The following is a 23,920-nucleotide window of genomic DNA, read 5'->3' as shown; positions in this document are numbered from 1 at the left end:
AAAAAGTGTCTAAACGCTTTTTGGAGATTCCCAGATGACATTTATACATGTCAAAAAGTCCCTAGAAGCTATTTAAGCGTTTCTTTAGTTATGCAGATGGTTCTATGAATTTTTAAAGTTTTCAAAAAGTGTCTAAACGCTTTTTGGACATTTTTGAAGATGTCTAAATGACACTTAAATGTGTCAAAATGATTCTAATCGTCTAAAATCATGTGTAGGATACTTGAAATTTTTTATTTTTTGTTCTGCTAGATTATAATCCTCGCCCAAACTCCATTTCTGATATATTTGGAGTAAATTCGTTCTTGGAGAATTTAATTTATTTTAAATATACTTCGTAGAAGCGCCATCTATGATTTAAACACCGAAATGGTAAAAAAGAATTACAGGAATCTTTTTTTTGCAGGAAAAATGACAGGTGAAAGTAAACATCGTAAAAAAAGGAGATAGAAGTTAATGTAACCCGAAAATTAAACGAAATATATCCCTGAAAATCCCTGAAACGCGTCCTAACCTCGTTTCGAATCAAAACAAAACCAGCTGACATCAGCAAACATCAAAATAACGAAAAACGTCAATTAGTTTCTCATAAAATCGGGTCGTTGTTGTTGTTTGGTGCTCTTTTTGTGCGAAAGATCGCCCGCAAATGATCCGTAAGTACCTAATAATAAATTAATTAAACGAATTAATGATACAGCGCGGTTTGTTTAGGGGTGTGCGATTCGAACAGGATGTAAAATCCAGAAAAATCATGGATAAAAAAATTCATTGCGGCGGTTTTGACTTCTTTTGCAACTTTGATTCTGCAAATCTCGCCAAAGTCGATCTTGTCCCAACCAGTGAAACTGGTGAGTTATCCCATTTCAAAGCTTTTTAACTTTAATCAATCTGTATTGATCATTTTTAGTAATTACAACTGCTGCAGCCAATGTGGGAAAAGGATATATCCCTGAGATTCCTGATGTTGAATTCAACCTTTGGACTAAACATGATTGTTGTGGGACTCAATTTGAGAATCCTAATAGGACGTGGTTTTATTTTGGAATGAGAGGTACTTAATTTTTTATTATTAAATTAATTTTGGTGTTTATGTGGCAAATTCGACGCGCGTGTATATTGGGTTGCCTATGTTTCGTTACTTTGTTTTGTTGATTTATAAAAGTCGTGTTTATTGAAATTAAGGAATGAAACTTGTTTTAAATTAAAGCTTAAAGCTTTCTCTTTAAAATGATGTGTAATAATCGTTGGGTTGGATTGGAAAAATATTGAGAAAAATTTTATTAAAAATTCGTTGAAACTAAAAAAATCGTGAAAAATCGGCTTCTTGGAAAATGTTTATGAAATTTTCACCAATTACCAATTAAAGTATCCTCTTTTTAATGCAACAAGCCGTTTTGGAAAATCTCTTTTAGTTTTTGAGATATTAATTTTTTAACTCAATCGATTTTATTAAAAATTCGTTGAAACTTAAAAAAATCGTGAAAAATCGATTTCTTGGAAAATGTTTATGAAATTTTCACCAATTATCAAGTAAAGTATGCGCTTTCCAATAAAGAAAACCGCTTTGGAAAATCTCTTTTAGTTTTTGAGATATTAATTTTTTAATTCGATCGATTTTATTAAAAATTCGTTGAAACTTAAAAAATCGTGAAAAATCGATTTCTTGGAAAATGTTTATGAAATTTTCACCAATTGTCAAGTAAAGTATGCGCTTTCCAATAAAGAAAGCCGCTTTGGAAAATCTCTTTTAGTTTTTGAGATATTAATTTTTTAACTCAATCGATTTTATTAAAAATTCGTTGAAACTTAAAAAATCGTGAAAAATCGATTTCTTGGAAAATACTTACGAAATTTTCACCGATTATTAATGAATGTATGCTCTTTTCAATAAAAGAAACCGTTTTGAAAAATCTCTAATAGTTTTGGATGGGTCAATATTGAGAAAAACTCGGGAATCGGAGCATGTTACAAAAAAACTTTTAGAACAAAAGTGGTAGCAAATTTTATTCTTACCAATATTGCTCTCTTCTACTCTTGCTCTCAGATGCGTCAATATTAAGAAAAATAAGAAAATATGAAAATTTGATGAATTCGTTGTTCTACTAGAAACTAATGGTACCATTCGGGAATCGGAGCATGATACAAAAAAACTTTTAGAACAAAAGTGGTAGTAAATTTTATTCTTACCAATATTGCTCTCTTCTACTCTTGCTCTCAGATGCGTCAATATTAAGAAAAATAAGAAAATATGAAAATTTGATGAATTCGTTGTTCTACTAGAAACTAATGGTACCATTCGGGAATCGGAGCATAATACAAAAAAACTTTTAGAACAAAAGTGGTAGTAAATTTTATTCTTACCAATATTGCTCTCTTCTACTCTTGCTCTCAGATGCGTCAATATTAAGAAAAATAAGAAAATATGAAAATTTGATGAATTCGTTGTTCTACTAGAAACTAATGGTACCATTCGGGAATCGGAGCATGATACAAAAAAACTTTTAGAACAAAAGTGGTAGTAAATTTTATTCTTACCAATATTGCTCTGTCCTACTCTTGCTCTCAGATGCGTCAATATTAAGAAAAATAAGAAAATATGAAAATTTGATGAATTCGTTGTTTTACTAGTAATTAATGGTACTATTCGGGAATCGAAGCATGATACAAAAAAACTTTTAGAACAAAAGTTGTAGCAAATTTGATTCTTACCAATATTGCTCTCTACTACTCTTGCTCTCAGATGCGTCAATATTGAGCAAAATAAGAAAATATGAAAATTTTATGTTTCGTTGTTTTACTAGTAATTAATGGTAGCATTCGGGAATCGGAGTATGTTACAAAAAAACTTTTAGAACAAAAGTTGTAGCAAATTTGATTGTCACCAATATTGCTCTCTTCTACTCTTATTGTACTCTTATTATAATATTGAGAAATATTTAAAAATTTCATCATATTCTTTATTTTACTATTAGCTAATGGTAACATTCGGGAATTGAAGCAAGTTATCAAAAATCTTGTAGAACAAGAGTTGTTGCAAATTTTGTTATTAACAATATTGCTCTCTTGTATTTTTGCTCTCAGATGCGTCAATATTGAGAAAAATTTAAAAATTTGATGAATTTCTTTATTTTACTATTAGCTAATGGTAACATTCGGGAATTGAAGCATGTTATCAAAAAACTTTTAGAACAAAAGTTATAGCAAATTCTGTTTTTAACAATATTGCTCTCTTGTATATTTACTCTCAGATGCGTCAATGTTGAAAAAATACAAAAATTTAAAAATTTCTTGAATTTCCTTATTTTGCTATTAGCTAATGGTAACATTTGGAAATCGGAGCATGTTATCCAAAAACTTTTAGAACAATAGTTGTAGCAAATTTTATTCTTAGCAATATTGCTCTCTTCTACTTTTGCTCTCAGATGCACAGATATTGAGAAAAATACGAAATTATGAAAATTTGATGAATTTCGTTGTTTTACTATGGTCACACTTGGGAATTGAAGCATCTTCCAAAAAAGCTTTTAGAACAATAGTTGTAGCAAATTTTATTCTTAGCAATATTGCTTTCTTCTATTATTGCACTCAGATGCATAGATATTGAGAAAAGTACGAAATTATGAAAATTTGTTGAATTTTTTGTTTTACTAGTATTACTGGTAAGATTTGGGAATCGGAGAATGTTACAAAAAAATTTTTAAAACAAAGGTTGTTGTAAATTTTATTCTTAACAATATGGCACTCTTGTATATTTGCTCTCAGATGCGTCAATATTGAGAAAAATGCGAAAATTTGAAAATTTGATGAATTTCCTTGTTTTATTATTAGCTAATGGTAACATATGGAAATTGGAGCATGTTATCAAAAAACTTTTAGAACAAAAGTTGTTGCAAATATTGTTATTAACGATATTTCTCTCTTGTATTTTTGCTCTCAGATGTGTCAATATTGAGAAAAATACGAAAATTCAAAAATTTTATGAATTTCTTTGTTTATTATAAGCTAATGGTAACACTCGGGAATTGAATTTTGTTATTAAAAAACTTTTAGAACAAAAGTTGTTGCAAATTTTGTTATTAACAATATTGCTCTCTTGTCTATTTGTTCTCAGATGCGTCAATGTTGAGAAAAATACAAAGATTTAAAAATTTGATGAATTTCCGTTTTACTATTAGCTAATGGTAACATTTCAAAACCGGAGCATGATACAAAAGAACTTTTATAACAAAAGTTGTAGCAAATTTTATTCTTACCAATATTGCTTTGTTGTATTTTTGCTCTCAGAAGCATCAATATTGATAAAAATGCGAAAAGATGGTAAGGGTTTTAGGTTATCTAAATAAAAGAGTTTCTTCCCAACTACATGTGAATGTATTTTACCCAAAGGTTCGTACAATTCTGATGCTTACAAAAGCGTAATCAATTTTAAAGTATTACAGCAATAATGCTTACTACGGTAATACGGTTCAACGGACGATGACCTGATACTTTTTAATTAAGTTGCTGAGTCTACATTTTATAGTTAAACGTTTTGTAATTTACTTAAACAATAATAAATTTGGATACATTACAATGGTAACACTTGGATATTGGAGCTTGCCAAATAAAAAACTTTTAGTACAAAAGATTGCTCTCTTGTACTTTTGCTCTCAGATGCGTCAATATTGAGAAAAATACAAAAATTTCAAAATTTGATGAATTTCTTTGTTTTACTATTAGCTAATGGTAACATTTGGAAATCAAAGCTTGTTATCAACAAACTTTTAGAACAAAAGTTGTTGCAAATTTTCTTATTAATAATATTGCTCTCTTGTATTTTTGCTCTCAAATGCGTCAATATTGAGAAAAATACAAAAATTTCATAAATTTCCTTGTTTTACTATTAGCTAATGGTAACATTTGAAAATCGGAGCATGCTATCAAAAAATTTTTAGACCAAAAGTTGTTGCAAATTTTCTTCTTAACGATATTGATCTCTTGTATTTTTGCTCTCAGATGCGTCAATATTGAGAAAAATACGAAAATTTAAAAATTTGATGAATTTTCTTGTTTTACTATTAGCTCATGGTGACATTTGGGAATCGAAGCATGTTATCAAAAAATTTTTATAACAAAAATTGTTGCAAATTTTGTTCTTAACAATATTGCTCTGTTGTGTTTTTACTCTCAGATGCGTCAATATCGAGAAAAATACCAAAATTTAAAAATTTGATGAATTTTTTGTTTTACTATTAATTAATGGTAATATTCGGGAATCAAAGCATGTTATCAAAAAACTTTTAGAACAAAAGTTGTTGCAAATTTTGTTATTAACGATATTGCTCTCTTTTACTATTGCTCTTAGATGCGTCAGTATTGAGAAAAATACAAAAATATGCAAATTTGATCTCCTTTCGTCTCTACAGATACTTGTTCTGGATTTGTATCGCTCTCTCATGCTTTTTAGGTACTGAGAATTCATATCTCTTGGATCGTTATTGTCTTTGAAGTCCTCTTCCATCATTACAGCGATGTCATTTTTATTCCTTTCCTTGTGTATACACATGTGATGATACACTTTTTTTGACTTCTTTGAATTCTATTTTACCATCCTTTCTGCATTCTTCATCAAACTGTTGCTGCTTCTGCATATGTTGTCTTAGTTGTTCTTGAACTATATTTTGCGTTTCTTATTCAAATTTTTCTATAACTTCTGGTAACTTTAGTTCCTTAATGTCCAATTTTCTTTCTTCCCTCGGTTTTCATTACTCGGGAATCGGAGAACTTTACAAAAAACCCTGTAGACCAAAAGCTGTAGGAAATTTTATTCTTAACAATATTGCTCTCTTGTATATTTGCTATCAGACGCGTCAATATTGAGGAAAATTAAAAATTTGATGAATTTTCTTGTTTTAGTATTAGCTAATGGTAACATTCGGGAAACAAAGCATGTTATCAAAAAACTTGTACGACAAAAGTTGTTGCAAATTTTATTCTTAACAATATTGCTCTCTTGTATTTTTGCTCTCAGATGCGTCAATATTGAGAGAAATACGAAAATTTAAAAATTTGATTAATTTTTTGTTTTACTATAAGTTAATGGTAACATTCGGGAATTGAAGCATGTTATCAAAAAACTTTTAAAACAAAAGTTGTTGCAAATTTTGTTATTAGCAATATTGCTCTCTTGTATTTTTGCTCTCAGATGCGTCAATATCGAGAAAAATACAAAAATTTAAAAATTTGATGAATTTCTTTATTTTACTATTACCTAATGGTAATATTAGAGAATTGAAGCAAGTTATCAAAAAACTTTTAGAACAAAAGTTGTTGCAAATTTTGTTATTGACAATATTGCTTTTTTGTATATTTACTCTCAGATGCGTCAATGTTGAGAAAAATACAAAAATTTAAAAATTTCATGAATTTCCTTATTTTGCTATTAGCTAATGGTAACATTTGAAAATCGGAGCATGTTATCCAGAAACTTTTAGAACAAAAGTTATTACAAATTTTGTTCTTACCAATATTGCTCTCTCTACTCTTGCTCTGAGATGCATCAATATTGAAAAAAATACAAAAATATGAAAATTTGATGTTTTTCGTTGTTTTACTAGTAATTAATGGTATTTTTCGAAAATTGCTATTAAAAGTAGACTTTTGCGTAGTACTTAGCGACCGTCAAAACGATAGTTTTTTGTCAACAGGACGTAAAAGTCTTTTGCGTCCTGGACGCAAAATAGTATATTAAAAAACAAGTTTCGTAAGACACGCTTGAAATGCACGAATTCAAGTTGAAAAACGAGTCCACGAGTTCCACGAGGCGAAGCCACGAGTTCTTCAATGAATGAGTGCTTTAAGTCTTATGAAACGTGTTTTTTATGCTATTTTTTGTAATTCGCGTTTTTATCCTTTTTTTTTAACAAAAATAAAATAAATTTTGACAATGTAGGGAAATAGGTATGCAGCAGTTGGTAAAACCGTAACACTTGAAAATAGAAATTTGAATTGACAATTAGAAACTGTCAAAACACAAAATATATTCACCTGAAAAAAATGTTTGATGTACACCTCCCAAAATAAGAGAAATTGCTCAGAGTCAATGTCCTCATCATTGTGGACCTTGTATTCGATGCGAAGAACGTGTTTAAACATCCATAGACAAAAATTGTCACATTGATAACTAGAAAAATTAATGACCCAATGTCACCAACTTAAGCTGGTTCCATAAAATGTTACTAAAATCTCCTTTCAGCATCGGATGCTGTAAGGAGTCTCATTGCAGCACCCGTTTGAGTACTGTTACAGCTTCCATTACCGTAGCGAATTATAAAAAAGACTTTTACGTCCAGCTACGACAATCAAAGAATTTGATAATTGTTATGAACAAATTATAAACACAAAATAATCAACATTTAATTGTTTTATTATTCCATTTCATGTTTAAATGCAAATTTATAATAGTACATTTGTTCAATATGTGAGCTTAAATCGATGTGACGTTAAGTTTTTGACATAACACTAAATGAATTCTAAGTGTCATTATACAGAATTTGGGATTTTTATTAATTTATAACTTTAGAATACGAAGTTTTCGAAAAAATGTTGTTTGATACATGTCAGCGAAATTCTTTTGCATTCTCGAACGATTTTTTTTGCTCGCTAAAGCTCGCAACTTTCGTTCTCGAATGCAAAAGTGTCATTTCGCTATATTGTATCAAAAATAACTATTGTAACAAAAGTTGTAGCAAATTTTAACCTTTACACATTACTATCTAACATTTTTGCTCTCAGATGCATCAATGTAAAAAATATTCAAAAATATGAAAATTGGAAAAATTCGTAGTTACACAAGTTGCTAATGGGAAAAAAAACGATATTGCGAGTGTGATACAGAAAAACTTTTAGAACAAAAGCTGTAGCAAATTTTACCCTTTACACATTACTTTTTAGCATTTTTGCTCTTAGATGCATCACTCATCGAAGTGTTACCATTAACAGTTTGTAAAACAACGAAATTCATCAAATTTTCATATTTTTATATTTTTCTCGATATTGATGTATCTGAGAGCAAATATACAAGAGAGCAATATTGTTAGTAACAAAATTTGCAACAACTTTTGTTATAAAAGTTTTTTGATAACATGCTCCGATTCCCAAATGTTACCATTAGCTAATAATAAAACAAGGAAATTCATCAAATTTTAAAATTTTTCTATATTTCCCGATATTGACGAATCTGAGAACAAATACGAGAGAGCAATATTGTTAAGAATAAGATTAGCTACAACTTTCGTTCCAAAAGTTTTTTTATAACATGCTTCAATTTCCAAGTGTTACTATTAATAATTTGTAAAACAACGAAATTCATCAAATTTTCATATTTTCGTATTTTTCTCGATATTGACGTATCTGAGAGCAAATATACAAGAAAGCAATATTGTTAAGAATAGAATTTGCTACAACTGTTGTTCTAAAAGTTTTTTTATAACATGCTTCGATTTCCGAATATTACCATTAGCTAATAGTAAAACAAGGAAATTCGTAAAATTTTCATATTTTCGTATCTATCTCAATATTGACGTATCTAAGAGCAAAAGTGCAAGAGAGCAATATTATTAAGAACAAAATTTGCTACAACTTTTGTTCTAAAAGTTTTTTTATAACATGCTTCGATTCCCGAAGGTTACCATTAGCTAATAGCAAAACAAGGAAATTCATGAAATTTTTAAATTTTCGTTTTTTTCTCAATATTGACGCATCTAAGAGCAAATATACAAGAGAGCAATATTGCTAAGAACAAAATTTGCTACAACTTTTGTTCTAAAAGTTTTTTGATAACATGGTCCGATTCCCAAATGTTACCATTAAGAGCAAGTAAAACAACAAAATACATTAAATTGTCATATTTTCGTATTTTTTTCGATATTGACACACTTGAGAGCAAAAATACAAGAGAGCAATAACGTTAAGAATAAAATTGTCCATAACTTTCGTTCGAAAAGTTTTTTTGTAATATGCTCCGATTTCCAAATGTTACCATCAATAACTTGTAAAAAAACGAAATTCATCAAATTTTAGGTAAGTTGGCAATGCGTTGGCTAATCTCGAAACTTTCTAGTTCTAGGTCTAATGTTAGCTCTAGTTTTGTACTAGCATTATCATTAATATCAAAATGGCCGAAAACTCAGGCTTATCATAAGTACGTCACATTTTTCCAAGCAAAACTTGATTTTTTGAAAGTTGTGATATTAATTGTTCTCGGTATGTTTAAAAACTAATTTCATAATTTCGATATGTAGGGATATCCAGGGCTTTCTAAACGTTTCTAGATGTGTTTTAGAAAATATCAAAATATTCGATGTATTTCCACTTTGCCGAATCTGTTCCAGAAGGATTCTATCATTTTCTAAAGATGTACACAAATTCAGTTGAATATCAGAAGGATTTAAAAATTTGATGAATTTTTTGTACTTTAGCTAATGGTAACATTCGGGAATCGAAGCAAGTTACAAAAATACTTTTAGAACAAATGTTCTAGCAAAATTTATTCTTAACAATATTGTTCTCTTTCACTTTTGCTCTCAGATACGTCAATATCGAAAAAAACACAAAAATGCGAATATGTAATGAATTTTGTTGTTTTACTTACTCTTAATGGTAACATTTGGGAATCTGAGCATGTTATCAAAAAACTTTTAGAATAAAAGTTGTAGCAAATTTTATACTTAGCAATATTGCTCTCTTGTACTTTTGCTCTTAGATGCATAGATATTGAGAAAAGTACGAAATTATGAAAATTTGATGAATTTCGTTGTTGTACTAGATATTATGGTCACACTTGGGAATCGAAGCATCTTACAAAAAAACTTTTAGAACAATAGTAGTAGCAAATTTTATTCTTATCAATATTACTCTCTCCTAGTTTTGCTCTCAGATGCGTCAATATTGAAAAAAATACAAAAATATGAAAATTTGATGTTTTTCGTTGTTTTACTAGTAGTTAATGGTAGCACTCGGAAATCGGAGCATGATACAAAAAAACTTTTAGAACAAAAGTTGTAGCAAATTTTATACTTAGCAATATTGCTCTCTTGTATTTTTGCTCTTAGATGCATAGATATTGAGAAAAGTACGAAATTATGAAAATTTGATGAATTTCGTTGTTGTACTAGATATTATGGTCACACTTCTGAATCGAAGCATCTTGCAAAAAAACTTTTAGAACAATAGTAGTAGCAAATTTTATTCTTATCAATATTGCTCTCTCCTAGTTTTGCTCTCAGATGCGTCAATATTGAAAAAAATACAAAAATATGAAAATTTGATGTTTTTCGTTGTTTTACTAGTAGTTAATGGTAGCACTCGGAAATCGGAGCATGATACAAAAAAACTTTTAGAGCAAAAGTTGTAGCAAATTTTATACTTAGCAATATTGCTCTCTTGTATTTTTGCTCTTAGATGCATAGATATTGAGAAAAGTACGAAATTATGAAAATTTGATGATTTTCGTTGTTGTACTAGATATTATGGTCACACTTGGGAATCGAAGCATCTTACAAAAAAACTTTTAGAACAATAGTAGTAGCAAATTTTATTCTTATCAATATTGCTCTCTCCTAGTTTTGCTCTCAGATGCGTCAATATTGAAAAAAATACAAAAATATGAAAATTTGATGTTTTTCGTTGTTTTACTAGTAGTTAATGGTAGCACTCGGAAATCGGAGCATGATACAAAATAACTTTTAGAACAAAAGTTGTAGCAAATTTTATTCTTACCAATATTGCTCTCTTGTATTTTTGCTCTCAGATGCGTCAATATCGAGAAAAATACGAAAATTTAAAAATTTGATGGATTTTCTTCTTTTACTATTAGCTAATGGTAACATTTTTAAATCGGAGCATGTTATCAAAAAACTTTTAGAACAAAAGTTGTAGCAAATTTTATTCTTAACAATATTGCTCTCTTATATTTTTGCTCTCAGATGCGTCAATATTGAGAAAAATTTAAAAATTTGATAAATTTCTTTATTTTACTATTAGCTAATGGTAACATTCGGGAATTGAAGCAAGTTATCAAAAAACTTTTAGAATAGAAGTTGTTGCAAATTTTCTTGTTAACAATATTGCTCTCTTGTATTTTTGCTCTCAGATGCGTCAATATCGAAAAAAATACAAAAATTTTTAAAATTGATGAATTTCCTTGTTTTACTATTACCTAATGGTAACATTCGGGAAACAAAGCATGTTATCAAAAAACTTTTAGAACAAAAGTTGTTGCAAATTTTGTTCTTAACAATATTGCTCTCTTATATTTTTGCTCTCAGATGCGTTAATATTGAGAAAAATACGAAAATTTAAAAATTTGACGAATTTCCTTGTTTTACTATTAGCTAATGGTAACATTTGGAAATCGGAGCATGCTATCAAAAAATTTTTAGAAGAAAAGTTGTTGCAAATTTTCTTCTTAACAATATTGCTCTCTTGTATTTTTATTCTCAGATGCGTCAATATCGAGAAAAATAGGAAAATTTAAGAATTTTTTGTTTCAGCAAACGCCCCAGGAATCCTAACCAAATTAAACATCGTCGATTTAAACAAACAATTAAAAATATACAGCCAAGGCATGGCCCCCGTTTTTCGCGTCTTACCCGGAAAACCCCACTGGGAACGAATCAGAGATAAACCAACTTACTCTGTAAGAATTTTTTGCACCCCACTTAAAAATAACAAAAATTTTATTTTTCCAGAACGACGAAGTATTCACCCTCAGCTTCAAATACAGAACCCCCGAGAACCCCCAAAGCGTATCATATTTCGCCTTCACCTACCCCTTTTCATACACAGACATCCAAAACAGCCTCACCATAACCGACAGTCGATTTTCGCTGCATCACCCCATCAGCAAAGACGACATTTATTACGTAAGGGAGTGTCTTTGCAACTCTTTAGAAGCTCGCCGAATCGATTTAATAACAATCTCATCGTACCACAACATCAGCATCGAACGAGAGATGCGCCTAAAAAACTTATTCCCAGAACATCACAAACCCAGACCGTTCAAATTTATCTCAAAAAAAGTAAATATTAAAAAAAATCACGATTTAAAAAAAATTTTTTTAGATCATTTTTATTTCAGCGAGGGTCCATCCGGGGGAAACACCCTCAAGTTTCGTATTTAACGGATTTTTAAACCTCCTAACCTCCCGCGATGACCCCATGGCGATTATGTTGCGTCGAAATTATGTTTTTAAATTAATCCCGTGTTTGAACCCCGACGGGGTGGCCAAGGGGCATTATCGCACCGACACGAGGGGGGTGAATCTAAACCGGGTTTATTTAAAACCCAATTTAGAGCTGCACCCCTCGATTTTCGCAGCTCGATCTTTGTTGCGTTATTATCACCATGGCGCGGAGTTAGATGATGTTTATAGCGATTCGGAGTCTTCAGGGGGTGTTGATTCGTCCCCTTCGAATGCTAGTAGCACCTTCGATGTGAAAGCGAAAAAATCGCCTCAAGAAATTAATCGGAACAAAATCGGAGAGGGCGATATCAAACCCCACCCGGATTACCCCCTCCAAGACTTAAATTCCGGGTTATATCTCTATATGGACATGCATGGGCACGCCTCAAAAAAGGGGATTTTCATGTATGGTAATCATTTTCAAGATTTGGACCGCAACGTCGAATGCATGCTGCTCCCCAAATTAATGGCGCTTAATAACCATAATTTTCATTTCACTTCGTGTAATTTCACAGAAAGAAATATGTATTTAAAGTAAGTTATAATTAATTTATTTTATGCAACCACCTTTACATCGCCCGTTTATTAACACGCGATTCGTGATGGTGGTTGCATACTCGTTACTTATTTTGTTTTATTTTAGGGATAAACGCGATGGGATGAGTAGAGAGGGATCGGGGAGAGTGGCCGTTTTAAAAATGACGGGGTTGATAAGGAGTTATACGTTGGAGTGTAATTATAATACCGGGAATTTTGTGAATATTTTGCCCCCTACGATACGGGAGTCGAATTGTAAGGCGGCGCATGTGTTGCCGGTGCCGCCTAAGTATAATCCGGTTATATTTGAGGAGGTGAGTTTTTTGTTTTGTTATTAATTAATTGTAATATTTGGGAATCGGAGAATGTTATCGAAAAATTTTTAGGACGAAAGTTGTTGCAAATTTTGTTCTTAATAATATTGGTCTCTTGTGTTTTTGCTCTCGAATGCGTCAATATTGAGATAAATGCGAAAATTTAAAAATTTGATGAATTTTTTTTTGCTATTAGTTAATGGTAATATTTCGGAATTGGACAATCTTATCGAAAAATTTTTAGAACAAAAGTTGTTGCAAATTTTCTTATTAACAATATTGCTCTCTTCTATTTTTGCTGTCAGATGCGTCGATATTGAGAAAAATTTAAAAAATTGATGAAATTCTTGTTTTATTATTAGCTAATGGTAATATTTCGGAATCGGAGAATGTTATCAAAAAATTTTTATAACAAAAGTTGTTGCAAATTTTGTACTTAACAATATTGCTCTCTTGTATTTTTGCTCTCAAATGCGTCAATATTGAAAAAAATTTAAAAATTTCATGAATTTCTTGTTTTATTATTAGCTAATGGTAACATTTGAAAATCGGAGTATGTTATCAAAAAATTTTTAGAACAAAAGTTGTAGCAAATTTTGTTATTAATTTGATATATTTGCTCTCGGATGCGTCAATATTGAGAAAAATACGAAAATTTAAAAATTTGATGAATTTTCTTGTTTAGCTATTAGCTAATGGTAACATTTGGAAATAGGAGCATGTTATCAAAAAAGTTTTACAACAAAAGTTGTTGCAAATTTTGTTATTAACAATATTGCTCTCTTGTATATTTGCTCTCAGATGCGTCAATATTGAGAAAAATACGAAAATTTAAAAATTTGATGAATTTCCTTGTTTTACTATTAGCTAATGGTAACATTTCGGAATCGGAGAATGTTATCAAAAAATGTTTAGAACAAAAGTTGTTGCAAATTTTGTTCTTAACAATATTGCTCTCTTGTGTTTTAGCTCTCAGATGCGTCAATATTGAGAAAAATACGAAAATTTAAAAAAATGATGAAATTCTTGTTTTATTATTAACTAATGGTAATATTTCGGAATCGGAGAATGTTATCAAAAAATTTTTGGAACAAAAGTTGTTGCAAATTTTGTTCTTAATAATACTGCTCTTTTGTATATTTGCTCTCAGATGTGTCAATATTGAGAAAAATACGAAAATTTAAAAAATTGATGAATTTTCTTGTTTTACTGTTAGCTAATGGTAACATTTGAAAATCGGAGCATGTTATCAAAAAATGTTTAGAACAAAAGTTGTTGCAAATTTTCTTATTAACAATATTATTCTCTTGTATTTTTGCTCTCAGATGCGTCAATATTGAGAAAAATACGAAAATTTTAAAATTTTATGAATTTTCTTGTTTTACTATTAGCTAATGGTAACATTTGGAAATCGGAGTATGTTATCAAAAAATTTTTAAAACAAAAGTTGTTGCAAATTTTGTTATTAACAATATTGCTCTCTTGTATTTTTGCTCTCAGACGCGTCAATATTGAGAAAAATATGAAAATTAAAAAATTTGATGAATTTTTTATTTTACTATTAGTTAATGGTAACATTCGGGAATTGAAGCATGCTATTAAAGAACTTTTAGAACAAAAGTTGTTGCAAATTTTGTTATTAACAATATTGCTCTCTAGTATATTTGCTCTCAGATGCGTCAATATTGAGAAAAATACAAAAATTTGATGAATTTGCTTGTTTTACTATTAGCTAATGATAACATTTGGAAATCGGAGAATGTTATCAAAAAGTTTTTAGAATAAAAGTTGTTGCAAATTTTGTTCTTAATAATATTACTCTCTTGTATTTTTGCTCTTAGATGCGTCAATATTGAGAAAAATACGAAAATTTAAAAATTTTATGAATTTTTTTTTGCTATTAATTAATGGTAACATTTCGGAATCGCAGAATATTATCAAAAAATTTTTAGAATAAAAGTTGTAGCAAATTTTGTTATTAATTTAATATATTTGCTCTCGGATGCGCGTCAATATTGAGAAAAATTGGAAAATTTAAAAAATTGATGAAATTCTTGTTTTATTATTAGCCAATGCTAACATTTGGAAATCGGAGCATGTTATCAAAAAATTTTTAGAACAAAAGTTGTTGCAAATTTTGTTATTAACAATATTGTTCTCTTGTATTTTTGCTCTCAAATGCGTCAATATTGAGAAAAATTTTAAAATTTGATGAATTTTTTATTTTACTATTAGCTAATGTTAACATTCGGGAATTGAAGCGTGTTATCAAAAAACTTTTGTAACAAAAGTTGTTGCTTATCTTATTATTAACAATATTGCTCTCTTGTATTTTTGCTATCAGATGCGTCAATATTGAGAAAAATACGAAAATTTAAAAATTTGATGTATTTTCTTGTTTTACTATTAGCTAATGATGACATTCGGGAATCGAAGCATGTTATCAAAAAACTTTTATAACAAAAGTTGTAGCAAATTTTGTTCTTAACAATATTGCTCTCTTGTATATTTGCTCTCAGATGCGTCAATATTGAGAAAAATGCGAAAATTTAAAAATTTGATGAATTTTTTTTTGCTATTAGTTAATGGTAATATTTCGGAATTGGAGAATGTTGTAAAAAAATTTTTAGAATAGAAGTTGTTGCAAATTTTGTTCTTAACAATATTGCTCTCTTGTATATTTGCTCTCAGATGCGTCAATATTGAGAAAAATTTAAAAATTTGATGAATTTTTTGTTTTACTATAAGTTAATGGTAACATTTGGGAATTGAAGCATGTTATCAAAAAACTTTTAGAACAAAAGTTGTAGCAAATTTTGTTCTTAACAATATTGCTCTCTTGTATTTTTGCTCTCAGATACGTCAATATTGAGAAAAATTGCGAAAATTTAAAAAATTGATGAATTTTTTATTTTACTATTAGCTAATGGTAACATTTGGGAATCGGAGAATGTTATCGAATAATTTTTGGAACAAAAGTTGTTGCAAATTTTCTTCTTAACAATATTGCTCTCTTATATTTTTGCTCTCAGATGCGTCAATATTGAAGAAAATTTTAAAATTTGATGAATTTTCTTGTTTTACTATTAGCTAATGGTAACATTTGGAAATCGGAGTGTGTTATCAAAAAATGTTTAGAACAAAAGTTGTTGCAAATTTTGTTTTTAACAATATTGTTCTGTTGTATTTTTGCTCTCAGTTGCATCAATATTGAGAAAAATACGAAAATTTAAAAATTTGATGAATTTTCTTGTTTTACTATTAACTAATGGTAACATTTGGGAATCGGAGTGTGTTATTAAAAAACTTTTAGAACAAAAGTCGTAGCAAATTTTGTTCTTAACAATATTGATCTCTTGTATTTTTGCTCTCAGATGAGTCAATATTAAGAAAAATACGAGAATTTAAAAATTTTATGAATTTCCTTGTTTTACTATTAGCTAATGGTAACATTTGGAAATCGGAGCATGTTATCAAAAAATTTTTAGAACAAAAGTTGTTGCAAATTTTGTTATTAACAATATTGCTCTCTTGTATTTTTGCTCTCAGATGCGTCAATATTGAGAAAAATAGGAAAATTTAAAATATTGATGAATTTTTTTGTTTTACTATTAGCTAATGGTAATATTTGGAAATCGGAGCATGTTATCAAAAAACTTTTAGAACAAACTTTCTTGCAAATTTTATTCTTAACAATATTGCTCTGTTATATTTTTGCTCTCAGATGCGTCAATATTGAGAAAAATACGAAAATTTAAAAATTTTATGAATTTTTTATTTTATTATTAGCTAATGGTAACATTTCGGAATCGGAGAATGTTATCAAAAAACTTTTAGAACAAAAGTTGTTGCAAATTTTATTCTTAACGATATTACTCTCTTGTATTTTTGCTCTCAGATGCGTCAATATTGAGAAAAATTTAAAAATTTGATGAATTTCCTTGTTTTACTATTGGCTTAAGGTAACATTTGGAAATCGGAGCATGTTATCAAAAAATGTTTAGAACAAAAGTTGCTGCAAATTTTGTTCTTAACAATATTGCTCTCTTGTATATTTGCTCTCAGATGCGTCAATATTGAGAAAAATACTAAAATTTAAAAATTTGATGTTTTTCCTTGTTTTCCTCAACTCACTGCATAGCGTTTCTCATTCCTCTCTGCATAGCCTACACTACCTCTCCTCATCGGCCATCCAGTATCTGTTAGCTCTGTCCTCGTTTCCACAACGGAACCTAATTATCAACTTCTTCCCTTCCTCATCTCCTTCCAATAACAAGTATCTAGGCAGCCCCTCCGTAATTAAGTACCTGTACCTTTCGTTATACCTTCCCTCTTTTATTTGTGTCCTTCTTTCCTGTCTCTGCACATCTCGGTCCCTATCTCTCAACTCCCTCCACCTTTCCTTACCCACCCTTCGTCTACTATTAATCTCAGTTACCGAGTAGCCCGCTCGTCTATAAAAGTTATCTCTGTCTCCTTTCCCATATCTAATCTTTTCCTCTCTAATTTCCCTCCAGTTTTCTGTTCTTTTTCTCCCCCCCTTACAAAACTTCATTATCCTTATCTTCCTCACATTCACTTCCAGCCCCTTCCCCCTAAAATATCTTTCCAATGTCTTTATCATATCCTTCATCTCCGCCGCTTCTCTCGCCATGACCACGATGTCATCCGCGTATGCTAACATATGTACCTTTCTACCTCCCACCACGAACCCTCCCATTTGCCCTTTCCCCAATCTATCCTCCAGTCCCTTCGTCGTCCAGAACACGTCGCTCAGCTTATCTCCCACTTTTATTGTAGCCATAGTCTCCATGTATATTTCCTTCACTCTCGCAATTAGGTGTTCCGTGATCCCCCTCCTCCCACAATCTCCCCTTATCCACCTTAATCCTTAATCCGCCTTCAAATCTATAAACAGGGCGTAGAATTTCCCTCCCTTCTTATCCAGCTCTCTATCTGTCAGATGCTTCAACACGTACACGTTGTAGATTGCTCCCCTTCCCTTCCGAAAGCCTGTCTGCCTCCATCTCCAACTCTTGTATGCCGAGTCTAGTAGGTTAATTCTCTCTACCCTTTTTATATACTGGGCAAATTACCCCCACTTTCCATCCCTTCGAAATCCCACCCCCTCTCCATACGCTATTCATTCCCTCTAACAACTTCACTCTCACCACCCTTGATGCTTCCAACCATGTCTCGTTATGAATTTTTTGTTTTACTGGTGTTAATGATAACATTTGGGAATTGAAGCATGTTATAAAAAAATTTTTAGAACAAAACTTGTTGCAAATTTTGTTCTTAACAATATTGCTTTCCTGTATATTTGCTCTCAGATGCATAGTTATCGAGGAAAATACGAAAATTTAAAAATTTGATGAATTTTTTATTTTATTATTAGCTAATGGTAACATTTCGGAATCGGAGAATGTTATCAAAAAATTTTTAGAACAAAAGTTGTTGCAAATTTGCTTATTAACAATATTGCTCTCTTGTATATTTGCTCTCAGATGTGTCAATATTGAGAAAAATACGAAAATTTAAAAAATTGATGAATTTTCTTGTTTTACTATTAGCTAATGGTAACATTTGGAAATCGGAGCATGTTATCAAAAAATTTTTATAACAAAAGTTGTTGCTTATCTTATTCTTAACAATATTGCTCTCTTGTATATTTGATCTCAGATGCGTCAATATTGAAAAAAATACGAAAATTTAAAAAAATTGATGAATTTTCTTGTTTTACTATTAGCTAATGGTAACATTTGGAAATCGGAGCATATTATCAAAAAAATTTTAGAACAAAAGTTGTTGCTTATCTTATTCTTAACAATATTGCTCTCTTGTATATTTGATCTCAGATGCGTCAATATTGAAAAATATACGAAAATTTAAAAAAATTGTTGAATTTTCTTGTTTTACTATTAGCTAATGGTAACATTTGGAAATCGGAGCATGTTATAAAAAAATTTTTATAACAAAAGTTGTTGCTTATCTTATTCTTAACAATATTGCTCTCTTGTATATTTGATCTCAGATGCGTCAATATTGAAAAAAATACGAAAATTTAAAAAATTGATGATTTTTCTTGTTTTACTATTAGCTAATGGTAACATTTGGAAATCGGAGCATATTATCAAAAAAATTTTAGAACAAAAGTTGTTGCAAATTTTGTTATTAACAATATTGCTCTCTTAAATTTTTGCTCTCAGACGCGTCAATTTTGAGAAAAATACGTAAATTTAAAAATTTCATGAATTTTTTTGTTTTACTATCAGCTAATGGTAACATTTGAAAATCGGAGCATGTTATCAAAAAATTTTAGAACAAAAGTTGTTGCAAATTATGTTATTAACAATATTGCTCTCTTGTATATTTGCTCTGAGATGCGTCAATATTGAGAAAAATACGAAAATTTAAAAATTTGATGAATTTTCTTGTTTTACTATTGGCTAATGGTAACATTCAGGAAACAAAATATGTTATCAAAAAACTTTTAGAACAAAAGTTGTTGCAAATTTTGTTCTTAACAATATTGCTCTCTTGTATTTTTGCTCTCAGATGCGTCAATATTGAAGAAAATTAAAAATTTGATGAATTTCCTTGTTTTAGTATTAGCTCATGGTAACATTTAGAAATCGGAGCATGTTATCAAAAAATTTTTGGAACAAAAGTTGTTGCAAATTTTGTTCTTAACAATATTGCTTTCTTGTATATTTGGTCTCAGATGCGTCAATATTGAGAAAAATACGATAATTTAAAAATTTGATGAATTTCTATGTTTTATTATTAGCTAATGGTAACATTCGGGAATCGAAACATGCTATGAAAATTATATGTATTGAGAAAAGACAATATTTCCTTTAAAAGATGATATTTTATTTATTAATTATCGGTGCTACAAATTTGTTTCGGTTATTAAACCATCATCAGGTACTAGGTCTAATTGTCAATAATATGTTTTTGAATAATGTAGGTAGAAAAGACATATCAAGACGAACTAACAATTTCGCTTTTTTAACAAATAATTACGCGTTCTTTAGTAAATAAATAGATCACAGAGAGATACTACTTTAAACACACTACAAATTGAGTCTCACTAAAAATAGTTAAAAATGCAATAAAATTAGACACGTTAAAATGGAGAACAAAACAACATCGGAAAGGAAATAAAGGAAATATTGTGTTTTCTCAATACATATAATTAATATTATAAAGATGAACCTGGAGGTGAATATCGTTAATGCTATGAAAAAATTTTTAGAACAAAAATTGTTGCTAATTTTATTCTTAACAATATTGCTCTCTTGTATATTTGCTCTCAAATGCGTCAATATTGAGAAAACACGAAAATTTAAAAATCTGATCAATTTCGTTGTTTTACAAATTGCTAATGGTAACACTTGGAAATTGGAGCATGTTATAAAAAAATGTTTGGAACGAAAATTGTAGCAAATTTTATTCTTAACAATATTGCTCTTGTATTTTTGCTCTCAGATGCGTCAATATTGAGAAAAATTTAAAAATTTGATGAATTTTTTATTTTACTATTAGCTAATGGTAACATTTGGAAATCGGAGCATGTTATCAAAAAACTTTTAGAACAAAAGTTGTTGCAAATTTTATTATTAACAATATTGCTCTCTTGTATTTTTGCTCTCAGATGCGTCAATATTGAGAAAAATACGATAATTTTAAAAATGGATGAATTTTCTTGTTTTACTATTAGCTAATGGTAACATTTGGAAATCGGAGAATGTTATCAAAAAACTTTTAGAACAAAAGTTGTTGCAAATTTTGTTCTTAACAATATTGCTCTCTTGTATTTTTGCTCTCAGATGCGTCAATATTGAAAAAAATACGAAAATTTAAAAATTTGATGCATTTTCTTGTTTTACCTTTAGCTAATGGTAACATTTGGAAATCGAAGCATGGTATCAAAAAATGTTTAGAACAAAAGTTGTTGCAAATTTTATTATTAACAATATTGCTCTCTTGTATATTTGCTCACAGATGCGTCAATATTGAAAAAAATTTAAAAATTTAATAAATTTTTTGTTTTAGTATTAGCTAATAGTAACATTTGGAAATCGGAGCAAGTTATCAAAAAACTTTTAGAACAAAAGTTGTTGCAAATTTTGTTATTAACAATGTTGCTCTCTTCTATTTTTGCTCTCATATGCGTCAATATTGAAAAAAATACAAAAAATTTGAAAATTTGATGAATTTCTTTGTTTTACTATTAGTTAATGGTAACATTTGGAAATCGGAGCATGTTATCAAAAAATTTTTAGAATAAAAGTTGTTACAAATTTTGTTATTAACAATATTGCTCTCTTGTATATTTGTTTTCAGATGTGTCAATATTGAGAAAAATACGAAAATTTAAAAATTTGATGAAATTCTTGTTGTATTATTAGCTAATGGTAGAATTTCGGAATCAGAGAATGTTATCAAAAAATTTTTAGAACAAAAGTTGTTGCAAATTTTGTTCGTAACAATATTGCTCTCTTGTATTTTTGCTCTCAGATGCGTCAATATTGAAAAAAATACGAAAATTTAAAAATTTGATGAATTTTTTGTTTTACTATTAGCTAATGGTAACATTTGGAAATCGGAGAATGTTATCAAAAAACTTTTAGAACAAAAGTTGTTGCAAATTTTATTATTAACAATATCCCTCTCTTGCATTTTTCCTCCCAGATGCGTCAATATCAAGATATTTCGATTTTTCGTTTTTAGGTCGGCCGAGCTTTAGGCGGCGCCATTTTAGACCTCTCCGGACAAAACCCCATGTCGCGGCTACCCGCCTCCGAATTCCATTCCTTAAGCGGCCTTCGCGAGTGGCTCAGGACTCACTCCAACGAGTTCCGCGAGAAGAAATCACCACATAACCAGGTAGGCCCTCAACTACAGATCTGCGGATTCAACACTGGCAATGGTGAAGGCACCATTAGGCAGTGTTGGGTTACTTAAAGCTTCTTTTTTTTATGATAAAAATGATAAAGTTAATTAATTTGTTTGTGATTTAAGATATATAGAGTTTTTTTATGTGTATTAAAGATTTTAATCGATTTATTTCTTTTTTTTTATTATTATTATTATTATAAAAATATATTATCCATTACAAGAAGGTAAGTTTGGATTAAAAATATAATTTAAATAATTTAAATGAAATAAATGAATTAAATGAATTGGAGGAGAAGTAATGGATGGTATAAAATGATTATTAGAGGTAAAAGAGTATTAAAATTCCGATTATTTCTGTAGGGAAAGGGGAAAAATGCGGTAAAATCTCGCTCTTTAAGCACGAAAGCGACTCCGATTCAAAAGAGGTTGTTAAAAAACACGATTCGCTCGACGAGCGTTCCTGCAAATCGCGTTAAAGACAAGTTGGGGCCGAAAGAATTCGAAGATGAGCACCCAAGTTGCTCCCACGCAGAGAGTGATGTGAGCATAACGTGTACCACATCTAAAAAAGGTAATAAAGTAATAACAACGGCTCGCCAAAACAACGCCGCATTCACGAGAGTCCGAAAAGAAATCCAATCAAAAATGAATCGCCCCAACGAAGTCAAATCAAAAGGAATTCAAGCCCCATTGAATCGGAGCAAAGCTCCAAAACCGGAACAAAAATTGAAATTAAAAAGCGTTCAAGAACCTAAAAGCGAAGACGAGGGGAATCGAGTCCAATTGAAAGAGATTTGTTTTATAAAAGACGGCGAAGGGAAGAAAGTGATCGCGAAATACAACAAAACGGACTCGTCCCCTTTGATCGAAGACAACTTAATCGTCGCTTGGAACGGCGCGAATTCGCAAGCGCAGGTTTTTTCGCAAAAGTCGATTATGCCGAAATATTTAACGGGGGATCCCGGGACGAGTCGAGGCCCGGGGATTTTTAGAGTTCATAACTTTACCAAGCCGAATCCGTTTTTGAAAGGCCCGAAAAGGAATAAACGAAACATGAGGATTATAAGCGAAGAGAGGAAGATGGATAAGGTGGCGAGGAAGCGGAAGAAATTAAAATCGAAAGTGTGATTTCTATTTTTTGTTAACTTTTTTGTTGATTTTTTTTTTATATATTTTTCGTTGATTTTATCATTTTGAGTTTATAAATTTATAATAATAAACGATTAAATTGGTTTTTTAACTTCAAATTGGTTTGATTGTTTGTTGGTTGGTCCACTTTGACGTAATAAAATTTGTTATTTACAAGTCATTGATGGTAATATTTGGAAATCGGAGCATGTTACAAAAAAACTTTTAGAACAAAAATTGTTGCAAATTTTATTCTTAACAAAATTGCTCTCTTGTATTTTTGCCCTTAAATGCGTCAATTTCGAGAAAAATACGAATATCTAAAAATTTCATAAATTTCCTTATTTTACTAATAGCCCATGGTAATATTTGGGAATCAAAGCATGTTATAAAAAAACTTTTAGAACAAAAATTGTTGCAAATTTTGTTCTTAACAATATTGCTCTCTTATATTTTTGCTCTCAGATGCGTCAATATTGAGAAAAATGCGAAAATTTAAAAATTTGATGAATTTTTTGTTCCACTATTAGTTAATGGTAACATATGAGAATTGAACCATGTTATCAAAAAACTTTTAGAACAAAAATTGTTGCAAATTTTATTATTAACAATATTGCTCTCTTATATTTTTGCTCTCAAATGCGTCAATATAAAAAAAATGCGAAAATTTAAAAAATTGATGAAATTTCTTGTTTTACTATAAGCTAATGGTAACATTTGGAAATCGGAGCATGTTATAAAAAAACTTTTAGAACAAAAGTTGTTGCAAATTTTGTTCTTAACAATATTGCTCTCTTATATTTTTGCTCT

At 29.7% G+C, this 23,920-nt stretch overlaps 1 protein-coding gene across 1 annotated transcript; it reads left to right on the top strand.

Annotated features, from left to right (window-relative positions):
• The first annotated feature begins 442 nt into the window (after window positions 1-442).
• LOC111417318 (cytosolic carboxypeptidase-like protein 5) lies at window positions 443-23,229 on the top strand. Its single transcript, XM_071199231.1, has 9 exons — window positions 443-653; window positions 712-848; window positions 908-1,051; window positions 11,532-11,677; window positions 11,730-12,059; window positions 12,103-12,758; window positions 12,868-13,075; window positions 21,815-21,970; window positions 22,343-23,229. Exons 2-9 carry the CDS (start codon window positions 752-754, stop codon window positions 23,108-23,110), a joined length of 2,505 nt encoding a protein of 834 aa, XP_071055332.1. The 5' UTR covers window positions 443-653; window positions 712-751; the 3' UTR covers window positions 23,111-23,229.
• Window positions 23,230-23,920: the final 691 nt, after the last annotated feature.

The sequence above is a fragment of the Onthophagus taurus genome, chromosome 10 (genome assembly GCF_036711975.1).
Source record: "Onthophagus taurus isolate NC chromosome 10, IU_Otau_3.0, whole genome shotgun sequence".
NCBI lineage: Eukaryota > Metazoa > Arthropoda > Insecta > Coleoptera > Scarabaeidae > Onthophagus > Onthophagus taurus.
The sequence above is the reverse complement of the archived record's forward strand: the minus strand, read 5'-3'. Positions and strand labels throughout refer to the sequence as shown.

Bases quoted from the DNA above. Each gene is read 5' to 3' on its own strand.
- LOC111417318 (XM_071199231.1), top strand. From the start codon at position 752: ATGGATAAAAAAATTCATTGCGGCGGTTTTGACTTCTTTTGCAACTTT. The intron at 1,052-11,531 runs GTACTTAATTTT...TTTTTGTTTCAG, and splicing joins GTTTTATTTTGGAATGAGAG to CAAACGCCCCAGGAATCCTA. The intron at 13,076-21,814 runs GTGAGTTTTTTG...TTTCGTTTTTAG, and splicing joins ATCCGGTTATATTTGAGGAG to GTCGGCCGAGCTTTAGGCGG.